We start from the raw sequence: 12,561 nt of genomic DNA on the forward strand, positions 1-12,561 counted from the left end.
TCAGCCAATCAGGAGAGGTTTCTGAACTCTCAGCCAATTAGGAGAGTTGTGATGTCTGATACCTCCTTCAGGTCTCCTCCTCCACTAATTAGTGGTCCAGTGCAGTGAGGAGACTTTGTATCCCCAAGTGGTTTAGGCAGAAAATGGCCTATTTACTGGCCTTGAGGCTGTGCATTAGGGGCCATTTCAATCTGGATATGAAAAAATATAAAAGACTCTAAATAACTCTCTCTATATATATATCAACATTCCAATTCATCCTAAAGGTATGCAATGGAGTTAAGGTCAGGGCTCTGTCCAGCCGTCCCTAAACACCAAACTTGTCTAACTATGTCTTTATGGACCTTGCTTTGTGCACAGTGGTACAGTCATCCAGGAAAAGGCAAAATTGAAAGTTTGAAGCATACAATTGTCTAAAATGTCTTTGTATGCTGTAGTATTAACATTAACTTTGCTTGGACTAAGGGGCATTGCCCAAAGTCAGAAAAAAACACCCCAGAAAATTATCCCTACTACACCAAACTTTGCAATAGGCACTATGCATTTCAGCAGGTATCATTCCCCTGGCATCCACCATACCTAGATTCATCCATCAGATTTACAGATAGTAAAGCGTGATTCATTACTCCAGAGAACACGTTTCCGCTGTTCCAGAGTCCAGTGTCGGTGTGCTTTACACCACTATAGCCAAAACTTGGCATAGCACATAATGATCTTTGGCTTCTGTGCAGCTGGTCAGCTGGTCACACTCTGTGAGTGTGTTGTGTTTTCTCGCTTCACTGAGCTGTTGTGACATTTCTACTTCACAATAATAGCCCTTACAGTGGACAGGGGCAGATCTAGCAGGGCAGAAATTTCACAAACTGACCTGGGAAGCAACCTATGACAGTACCACATTTAATGTCATTCTTCTTTAACCCCTTGATGACAATTGCCGGTCCGGGCACGTCACCGAAAATCGTGACGATTATGACAATTGACGTGCCAGGACCGGCACGTCTTTAAACGGGTGAAAAAATCGATCCGTGATCGATTTTTTCACTCAAACGGTGTTGCTCTAATGCCTCGACATCGAGGCATTGAGCAACACCAAAAAAAACATTCCCGTCCCCCCCCGATCGCTCCTAGGAGCAAATAAAAAAACATGTTTGAAAGACTGCACGTCTTTCAAACATGGCGTCGCCCGCCGCCGAAAAACGGGTTTAGGAAGCGATCGCGAGTCGCTTCCTTTGCTTAGCTGGTGTTGCTAAGATGCCTCAGTATCGAGGCATCTTTGCAACACCTGTTTAGCAAAGGAAGCGACTCGCGATCGCTTCCTAAATGCTCAACTTACCTTCCCGGTGCCGGCGTCTTCGAAACACATGCGGTGTTTCAAGATGGCGGCGCCCATCAAGCCGGGGGCGGAGCCTGCTGTCATCATCGGGGGGGGGGGTGTTGCTGGATGTCATGGACATCCAGTGAATAACACCCCTAGTGGTCAGATCACTCATAAGAGTGATCATGATCTGATAAATCAAAGGCAATGTTTTCTAAACATTGCCTTTGATCAGTATTGGATCTGCCTCCCTCCTTCACTTGCTTCTAGTGAGGGAGAGAGACAGATCAGTGTGTTTTTAGGTATTCTCAATAATATATATTATTATTGATCCAAAGGCTCTTATAAGAGCCACCCATTTAATATTAACCCCTTCATTGCCATTGATCACTGCATAAACAGTGATCTTGCATAGTGGCAATTGTTTTTGGGGTTCTTTTTTTTTACATTTTTTTTTACTTTTTATTTTTTTTTGTACTTTTTTTTAGGGTTTTTTTAATTTTTTTTATTAGAGCCATTAACCCTTTCCTTCCCTACTATTTTTGCTGCAATTGTTGCCATGCAGCGGTATACGGCTGAGGAGGCATGTTCCAAATTTGGCCCTTTTGCCCCCAAACAATCTGACAAACCCATGCATGTGGGGTATCAATGTACTCAGGAGATGTTGCTGAACACATATCGGGGTGTTGTGTGACAGTGACATATACCAGGAGCTGTAATTTTACACCTGAAGTACAAAGTATGTTTAAAAAACAGCAAAAACAATTACTATCACAAACTTTGACAAGGGTTGGTGGTAGGATTAGTGCATGGAAAGGGTTAAACTATCAGCATCTAAAATACCCTGGGGTGTCTAGTTTTCAAAAATATATGGTTTGGTGGGGTAAATTTAATTTGCTGGCTTCAAAGATGCCCCAAATACCACATGGAGACAGAATTACCAGATTCAGAGAAAAATGGTTTTGAAATAGCAAAACGCTACTTGTACTTATTGCCCCATAACGTGTAGAAGAAAGCAAAAAAACATAAAAACATTGGGTATTTCTAAACTCGGGACAAATAGTAGAATCTATTTAGCAGGTTTTTTCAGTAGTTTTTTATGATGAATAAAAGATTTTTCAAATAAAAGTGAGAAATTTTTATTTTTTTTTCAATTTTTCGTCATATTTTATTATTTTTATTATAGAAAATGACATCATATATAAAAAATTATGGTGTCTGAAGAAAGCCCTTCTTGTCCTGAAAAAAACTATATATAACTTGTGTGGGTTTAGTAAATGGGTTAAGAGAAAATTACAGCTAAACACAAACACCGCAGAAACGATAAAACAGCCATTGTCACGAAGGGTACAAAAAATAGAATCAGCCTTTGTCACGAAGGGGTTAAAAGCTCTTCAGTATGACCCATTCTACTGCCAATGTTTGTTTTTGAGAAGACATGCTTATGTTCTTGATTTTATGCACCTGTTAACATTGTGTGTGGCTGAAACACCTAACCTCAATAATAAGGAGTGTCCAAATACTTTTGATCATACAGTATAGTGTACTTTTGTATTATTTATACATGCACAGGTTGTAACATATTAGTTCAATTCAGGCAGACTGTAGGAAGAAACTAGGAGTTGACTTTGCTAGGGGAACAGGGGACAAGTGCTGCCTCCTGGGCAGTGAACAGCTGCTTTGGTGATTCCTGCCAGATGGAGAAAGGGAGAGAGGGGATTAAAAAAAAAAGTTGTTTTTATCTCAAATGTATCACACAATAGCCTTATCACATTTTTCAAAAAAAATGGTAAAATATAAAAAGAGTATTTTATTTCTGCAGTTCCTACAAATAACATTAGGCTTTCTTTTACTTAATTTTGCACTGAGATCCTTATATATTTTGTTGATCACAAAACCAACATTTTGCTTACCAGGGAACTAAATCAGTGGGACTGCTTTGCATTTTAATCCAAAAGAAACTTTCACACACCATTGGTGAGGCACTTGTGTGGCAGGAGGAGCTTCTCATCTATAAGGTTTGGTCAGAACCTGCAAATATGCACAGCACAAAAAATATACAAAAAAGAGGAAAGGCCAATCTAAAAAGTAGAAAATTTAAACTCATTCAGATTCCCAAGTGGTTGCTAGAATGATAATGACCAATAAATACATAAAACAAAGGAAGCATTCAATACCCATTAAAAAAACACTCCATTAACACCGCATTAATATTGGTGATTCCATCACACTATATGGCCATATATTGTTTAGCCCGCCGTATAGGGGTGAGACTTGCCCCATACCGACATTAAAGGGTGGTCAGGGAGTAGGCAGGAAATGGTCAGGGAGTCATCATGGTCATAAGCCTATCCTCTGACTGGAGAAATAAATGGATGACTGGGAAAAGCAGGGCTTTATCCAGAGTTTACCAAACTGTTATATAATATAGAAATATATCATACAGAATGGAATCTATGTTTGTAGTGACAAGAGCGTGTAACAATTCGTAAAGGTTTGCCAACAGCTGTCCGCAAAGCTCACTGACTTGTAGAAACTGAATCTGGCTATATTTACCAATTAGTACTTTATTGTTTTTCAACATTGGTAATACAACTTGCTCTCTGTTGTTAAAACCTGCATTGTAACCTTAGATGTTAATTGAATGGATTGTTTGGTTTCTCACTATGAAAACTGATGTTTTATAAACCTCATCAGTCAGCACTTTATTTTTAAAACATAGCTAATCCTGCTTACATTCTGAAGAGTGGCTAATTTAAATTGGCAAGAAGTATTAATTTTAAAAAACTAAAAATATTGTTCAGTTTTAATTGTGCACTTAAACCTTAAATAAATTAAATATTGTGTATAAAATGTCATATATTCAAAAAAGTCTGCTTGTTTGTTTATTTGTGGTTGCTGTACATGGGCAAAATTTTTCACATCAAATAAATTCTTTTCTACTAAAAAATATTTTTTACTATGAACTACTTTATTAATCATGAACTCCAAAATGTTGAAACTCCTCATTTGCTGTTTCAAACATTTGTTCAAAGTCCAAGAGCATCAATGTAGATAAGGTATACTCATGCAATTACCTATTACATTTAATTTTAGTTAATATTGCCCACTTCTATCAAAAAATTGACATAGAAGGTAATTATAGTAAAATTAGAGTGTTATTATCTGTTTCAGATCACTCTAATTATGTTTGATATTGTTGCATTATTCATGCCATAATCAGTTTCTATATAAAATTACAGTATACTTAACAGCCAAATATATTTAAATACAAATTTTTAAATCTGAATGATATATTCGTCATCGCACTGGAAGACTAACTTTAATTCTTCGTATTGAATACGGTAAATAGAAAATTCCAAGTACTTGCACTTTGTAAAAAAAGAAAAGACCCACAATGTATGGTGCAGGAATCCGTTAAGGAGACATTTCTATTCCTGCTAATAATAGAGTTGTGTATCGTTGTGTAATCCCAGATCCCAACACTTTCTGCTGATATGCACATATGTTGTTGATTGCAATGTCTAATTCGTGGTATGAACTTTTTTATCACGCAGAACACTTTGTCATATGCAGCTGTATCTTGAAATATAATAAATAAATCATAGCTTTATCTTGTATCCAGAAAAAGTGTTGTGGTATAAAGACTGTTACTGTAAGAAACATATTTATATTTGTAGGGGCAAAAAATATTTATGTTTGTAGGTCCCTTAAAAAATCTGTGAAAATACCATCTTCCACATCCATAACTTTCCTACCTCCACATAATTAATCATCTCCAGACATAAGCCAGAGATTATAATAATAACCCTTGTTTTCCCCAATTTCTTGTAAATTTTGTGGACACTCTGTAGACTATTATCAAAAGAAGGGGCTTATTGCGCATTGGTGGTATATGCCGGTATATATGCCGGAGTGGAAGAATTTAACTTGCGCACACAGAGCTCTGACCTCAATCCCATCAAACACCTTTGGAATGAACTGGAAAGAAGATTGTGAGCCAGGCCCTCTCGTCCAACATCAATGCCTGACCTAAAAAATGCTCTACTGAAACAATGTCAACGTATTTAGAATGCAATGTCATAAAAGTCATAATGGTATAATGGTCAGGTGTCCGAATACTTTTGTCTATATAGTAAATACTGTATATACATATCCATAATGCTCTACATGGTACACCTTAAATTATTATTAACTTGCTTTTAACTTAAACGATAAAACTTGTTTTAACAGTACTAAATATTTTTTTATTATTTTAGGCTGCTGAAGAAGCTAAGTGGCAAAAAAAATTATACTATTTTAAAGGATGTTTAAAAAATGCAGTTTTTCTGTTGATTCAACTTGACATAGTTCCTGTCACTAACCTCTTGCTGACCTTGACATATATGTAGAGCATTTTTGTAGCGTGTCCTCAAACAATTACTATACTTAATCAGATGTAGCGAAGCATGTCATCCTTCATGATGCATGTCACATCTTTGTAAAAGCATAGTGTGTTACACTAGAGTGATATTATAGTTCTCTGTATGTTACACTTTTTGCCACACATATATATATTTGAAAATAAAACTTAAAGGCAGTGATTACAGTCCAGAAGAGCACATATACTACATGCAATGCGACTATGTACTATGTACTATAAAGGCAGGATCATTACAGGGACAAAGGCACAAAACAGGGCACTATAGTGATTTTACACCATATGGCTAATGAACCACCCAACTGGCAGAATCTGGGAGCCTTACTGATCAGGGTGAACATAATCCCTAAATTAAAGAAGAGACAGTGTTTTAATGTTGTCAGTAACAGCAGACTAGCAATACCCTTTTCTTCCTTAGATCACTCTTCTGCTTCTACTGCCCTGTCTTTCTTCTTCTTTTTTTGTACAATCACTTAACTAATTTCCTGCCCTCTAATTTCCTCCTTGCCCCTCTTGAGTCTGATTTCAAACCTCACTCTACTGAAACATCTCTGACAGAGGTATCCAATGACTTGCTCTTTCCCAAAAAGTCACTTCTCCCTGCTAATACTCCTGGATCTGTCTACTACTTCTGATACTTCTTCACTCAATTTCTTCCATAGGTATACATGGTACTGATCTTTTCATATCTTTATAATTGTTTTACTCTGTCACGTTCTTTGACAAGACATCTTCACCCCTTCCACTTTCTGTGGATCAGTCCATGGACTTCTGTTCTTCTGATCTTTACATCCTGTATCATCTATATTCCAATGATCTACCTGTTTTTCCTGGATCTCTCTCATTCATTCATGTCCCGTATTACTAACCACTTGTCTGCTATTTCCACTTGAATATCACAACACTACCTGAAACCTTACAAAATCTCATTATCTTCCCTCCCCCATCTCCACCCTAGAACCGGAACTCTCAATCCGCATTAACAGCATGACTGCCAAGCCCATTTTAACTTGGCCCTGCCATTCATCCCTTGCCAGATACTGCTGCATTGCATCCCCCTTTGCCATACTCAAGAAGCCACAAAATCTCTAGGTAATTCTCGTATTATCTTAATCCTTGACTATTGCAACACTCTTCTAGTCGGTACACCTTTGTCTCAGCTCTCTCCTCAGAAATCTATCCAAAATACTAATGCTAGGGTTATTTTCCTTACATTATGTTCTTTTTCTGCTTCCCTGCTTTATGAAACCCTCTGTTGATCCCTATATCCTCAAGAATTAAATTTAATATCCACATACTAACGTGCAAACCCTTCCAGGGTACTGCCCCCATACATTTATGCTTTCTAAAATACTCCCATGTACAACTTCAACATTCTTCCTGTGGTCTAAGGCTGTGTTCCTCTGTTATCACCTCCTCCTTTGCATGCTTACAAGACCTCACTGGTGATCCCCATACATCTGGAACTCAGGTATTTTCACTCTCCCTCTCTATATTCAAGAAAAAACTAAAATCCCACTTGTTCAGAGAGGTGTACAATATTTTCAGCTCAAACCTTCTTATCTTTTATGCCACTAATACAACTCATCTATGGCACTATATCCCCCCCGTATAGAATGCAAGCTTGTGAGCATGACCCTCTTTACCTAATGTATAGATTTGTCTTATAATTCTAGTTTTGTCACACCCTCTGAATGTATGTACTGTAAGAAAAGATGCATAGATTATTGGTACTATCTAAATAACTCATAATAAATACACGCCTATACAAGGTGTAGGCATACATGTGAATGTTAAACAATGTGACATTTTACAATTAAAATGTAGGTAAGGAAAAAAATCATAAACTTTCTTTGACATGGAAAAGTATTTCAAATTATAAAAAAATGGCTTTGGCATCCCTTCAATAAATTAAAAAAAAAAACCCCAAAAACAGGAAGTAATGCTAACCTAATTCCTGCACTAACAGACATGTTGTAAGTTCATTAACAGGCTGGTGTTTCAGGTTCATGGAAGGTCACAGAGGTCAGATCCTCACTGAATAAATTAGTTGACCTCCATGAACTACTTATCAACAACTTTCCCTGTGCAGTACTAATTCATTCTTCAAAACAATTTATCACCAGCTGTTGAAAAGTTATAGTATTGTTTTAAACTGCGTGCAAATTAGAGAGGACATTGTGATTAACTATCATTCCAAGTGTAGCAAACAGGGAGTTCTGCTTTTATCATTGAAACAAATTTGATGCATTGTTAGCAATAGAGGATCTTTAATACCCCCTCATGACATGCATAATGTAATAATTATAAATATATATAAAAAATATGCAGAGTTTTTACATTTGGACTGGTCTTTCCAGATATTTTGCATTGTGTGTCTATAATAATTTTTGGATCAATTTTAATAATAAAAAAAATAAACGTTTAAAACTAAAATTTCCTACTTAATACAACTTATACAGAATATTTTACTTGTCAGTAAAGTTGGTACAAATAATAGGCAGAGCTTTGTGCAACAGTAAATATTCTAAGCACTACAATACTGAATCAAAACAACTGTTTAGAGATAACAGGCATAAAACACTTTAATACAAATATCATTTAATTGTAGATGGCTTTTAATTTGCAGTGATACACTCCTTGCCTTCATAATTATGTAATTCTTTTTTGCAGAATTGTCTGTGACAAATGAAGTTTTATTCAGCCACAAGCAAAATAAAACATTTTGACCTAGGTCATTTGTTATTTTCTTTTGGCACACAAGAAAAACAACTAAAATGTGTTCCCCATGAATTCTTATCTTGAAAAGGAAGACAATATAACTTTAGAAAAGAATAAATGTAGAATGAGCGATAATAGTGCCCCAGACAATTATTTTTTTTAATCTCTACCATAACAAATGTGTAGTTAAAAAAAAAATTGAATGATATTGTAATGTCTGAAATGAAAGGACAATTTCATCTGTTTGTTGCATACTGAAACCATGAATGTTTACCACTCCGAGTAGAAGTTTATAGCTTGATAATGATATTTAGGACTTCCTAACCCAGTTAGTTTAACTACAAAGTAAGGTTCTTAAAGAGATACTCCAGCCATCATATGTTCTTTTACATTTTTTTGCGGCGTTCCAATTGCAAATGCATCCAGCTGTTAGCGTGGTATACCAACCCCAAGTACACATAATGAGATGTCAAGGTTTGTGAAAACAAAACACATTAGTTAAAAATCGATATTATCATATTGTATTCATATAGCACCAACAAATTACACAGCGCTTCTTACAATACATACATTCAAGGGGTATGACAGGACTAAAATTGACAGATTGAATGTTTTTATTTGTGCACATAAATATTCTAAAATTTGGCAAACTTTTTTTGTTTGTGTGTTGACATGTAGATGTTCTTATTTTGGTACAACAGCAATTTATTGAACATATTCACAGGGTTTTGTTTGCCATTTCAATTTATTCCATTCAGCACAGAGAGGTTGTATTGATTATCTGGCCCGGAAAGGATTATGTGTGATACAAGGCTTAAGTTCTCTGGTGAAAAAAATGATACGTTTAATACTGATAGCAAGTTGACGTGTTTCTGTTAGGGACCTTATCTGTGTAGCAGTCCTTCATCTAGACAATCAACCTTATCTGCATCACTTCTCTATGCGTGAAAGGATTAACTAGATTTTTGCAGAAATACCACGTTAAAGCAAATAGAAAAGTGTTTTCCCCTAGAGTCAGAGATTTCCCAGATTTTTTTTATAACTGATACAGACTCTTTCGCTTTTATAAACAGAACAGGTTTTTAATTATTTAAAATTTTCTTTCTAAAATTAAAATCACTGTTTTAAATAAATAACACATTAATCCAGAGCAAAATAATAATAATGCTCATCATGCTCAGGCAGCCAGTACATGCACATCACTTTCAGCCTCCTTGTTCCCTCTCCCTGTGTCCCCTACACACGGATCCATGCTACCACACACACACAGATATATATACATACATACATTTACTCCCCCACCTTACCTAAACTGCAGATCTTCTGCTTCCGCTCGCCGACTTCCGTGGAGGCCGCTGTTTCCGCTCTGCCTTGCTCAAGCAGGAACAGGAACTGAGCGGAGTCATGTGATGCGATGTGCATTCACGTGACTCCATTGGGTTCCTGTGCAGCCGCGGCAGATCAAGGTAAGCAGCAGGTCCCCTTTCTAAAAAAGGTGCGTCTTATACATGGGGAAATATGGTATATATATATATATATATATATATATATATATACACACACACAAGTACATACATATTTACACTGTTAATTTGGTAATATTCCTTTGGTGTGGCTATGCAAGAAAAAGTAGGCTATAATTCAGTACACATATATATACATACTAGCCAGTCCTAAGCAATAAACATTCAAGAAAATAAACTATATCCACAGCATTCTAAAGTAATCACACGCACACGTCTTTGCTTTCCTATTTATTGGCTTACTAATCTACACAATCAAGTCTACTCATCACTGACATGTTATTCTCTCTTGTAAAGAAGATGGCCCAGATTTGATGGATTCTTCTATTTCTGGAGCACCCTAAAATTAATTGGTCTTCTTGCCAGCTTTGCCGAGTTTTTCGGCTAATTTTGGCCAGATTTTTTTAGCGGCCTTCATCTTCAGAGATTTAGATGCCGGTTTCTTCTCGTCGTTGAGGTGTTTAAAGATCCACTCGAGGTAGAACTGGGTCGAGGTGTAGACTCCAGGGTTTTGCTTCTGGCCACAGCCGGAGCCCCAGCTGGTTATGCCAACCACAGTGTAAAACTTAGTTTTGTGTCTTTTGCACATGAAAGGTCCACCACTGTCACCCTGCATGATTCAAAGAAAAGAAAACATTCCTTAATAAAGACTTTAAATAATTATCATTTCCCCAGCTGTTCCTCGGCACATTTTTAGAAAACAAGTACTGCCCAGGATGTTGAAAACATTAATGCATCATCACTGAGTAAAAAGGACATGCAGGGGGAAATTGGCTTACCTGGCAGCTATCGATGCCTCCCTGTTCATATCCAGCACAGAGGTTGTAGTTACCCAAAGCTCCGTTATACCAGGTTGGGCGGTTGCAGCGTTCCACTGGAATCAGGTTCACAGGAGCTTCCTGGAGGATATCCGATGCTTCAGTGGCTTAAGAGAAAAAAGTGTTATTAAATGTAGAGCTGGCCTCAGAAATCTTTGGACCAATAGAAACCTACAAATGGACTCCGTGCCCTCTACCACCCCATGTGCCTCCCACCACACCTACAATGGTGCCACCTGCTCCCAAAGTCCAGAAAGACACGAAATCCATGGAAAGGGAGAAGGTCTATACATATGTACAAAATCTACGGATAAAGCTGTGCTTACATCCTTCCTCAATGACACCCCAGCCTGCGATGTAGCAGTCGTCCATTTTACTCAGAATCGCCTGTTTGGCAGGGAGACACGCTGGCTGAGTGTAGTCGTCAAATATGATGGGCTTGTTCAGCTTAAGCAAGGCGATGTCATTGCTCTCCGTTTCAGGATCGTATTTCTCATGCTGAATCTTTTCTGTTATAGTTCGGATCTGAACCTTTGTCCCCATCTGTGATAGTTGGTTGGCGCCAAACACAAGTCTCCAGGAAAAATATTCACTGAATAAACCAAGGTACATTTTATTAGTTATCTTACTTTTTCAAGCATTAATAAACACCATATTAACCAGAACACATGCTGTGTTTGTTTTTGTCAGGGGTTTGAGTTTCCCCAAAAATAGTCGTGTACTATGCATATATATTCAGGAAATAAGCATATCCATGGTTTCTCCTAAAGAATAGATGACTAGGGTTCTGGTTATGGGTTTTATGTTAAATGTTTCTATTAAAAGATTCCAGTTAGTTGTAATGCAATATGCACTGGCCCCTGTCTCCTAAACCGTTCTAATTCTGCATTTTCTGCCATAAAAAAATTCAGTTACTTACTTGCCGAGATTCTTAAAACAATGGGCAGCTGTCAGAACCCACAAAGGATTCAGGACGACACCTCCGCATAAATGAAAATACTCTTTGTCGATTTCCTCCTGGATACTCACTGTCCAGGGCCAGTTACCGGGCTCCGCATCCTTTCCCCAACCACGCGGGAGCCACGGAAATCCTCCACTAGGGGTCTGTTTCCACAGACTGAAACGGAAAGGACAAGACATTTGAGAAACAGGAGATTTTGGTTTAAAGTAAAATAACATGCAAAAAGTTATTCCATTATATTTTTAAGAATAAAGTAAGATTGAATTTAGTGGTATTAACAGAATATTAATAATCCTGGATACACATTTTATTAAATATTTGAGATTTAAAACTATTTGACAGTTAGACAACAACCTGTTTAAATTAGTACAAAGGATGAAAGGGGGGTTAAATATTTAATTATAATAGAATAAGCTATAAAACTACAAAACATTCATAAATTGCAATGTTAACGGTAACAATCTCTGCCTTAGATTTCCTTAAAGCTTCTGATGCCAAATTCTCTGTAATAAACTCACCTCCATGTTCAGAGCTCTCAGAAACACTGAAAAGAGCCCAAATTATAAATCCGATTAGGAACAGCTTCATGGTTAGTGCTGTGCACTAAAAAGCTGTCATTTTATGCACAGACTGCATAGAATATGTGTACCTGTGTGTGTTATGACATTGTCAAGGCCTCAACGAGGTCACAAAATAATGAATCTCTGCCAATCACAGACACATTAAGGATCAAGGCAAGAAAAAAAATGTGCTTCTTCTCTATCATTTAATAAAAACTATTAATTTGCTGCTTTCATAATACA

The 12,561-nt window shown here is 37.0% G+C and overlaps 1 protein-coding gene across 1 annotated transcript; it reads right to left on the minus strand.

The window, feature by feature from the left end:
- Positions 1-10,325: 10,325 nt before the first annotated feature.
- Positions 10,326-12,346, minus strand: LOC149299937 (acrosin-like). Its single transcript, XM_089485877.1, has 5 exons — positions 12,277-12,346; positions 11,827-11,914; positions 11,124-11,389; positions 10,759-10,904; positions 10,326-10,589 (listed from the first exon to the last, which is right to left on the minus strand). The coding sequence occupies exons 1-5, from the start codon at positions 12,344-12,346 to the stop codon at positions 10,326-10,328; spliced, it is 834 nt and encodes a 277-aa protein (XP_089342003.1).
- Positions 12,347-12,561: the final 215 nt, after the last annotated feature.

Source organism: Sceloporus occidentalis, unplaced genomic scaffold (genome assembly GCF_023333645.1).
Source record: "Sceloporus occidentalis isolate IW3139 unplaced genomic scaffold, rSceOcc1.0.p SCAF_27, whole genome shotgun sequence".
Taxonomy (NCBI): Eukaryota; Metazoa; Chordata; class Lepidosauria; order Squamata; family Phrynosomatidae; genus Sceloporus; species Sceloporus occidentalis.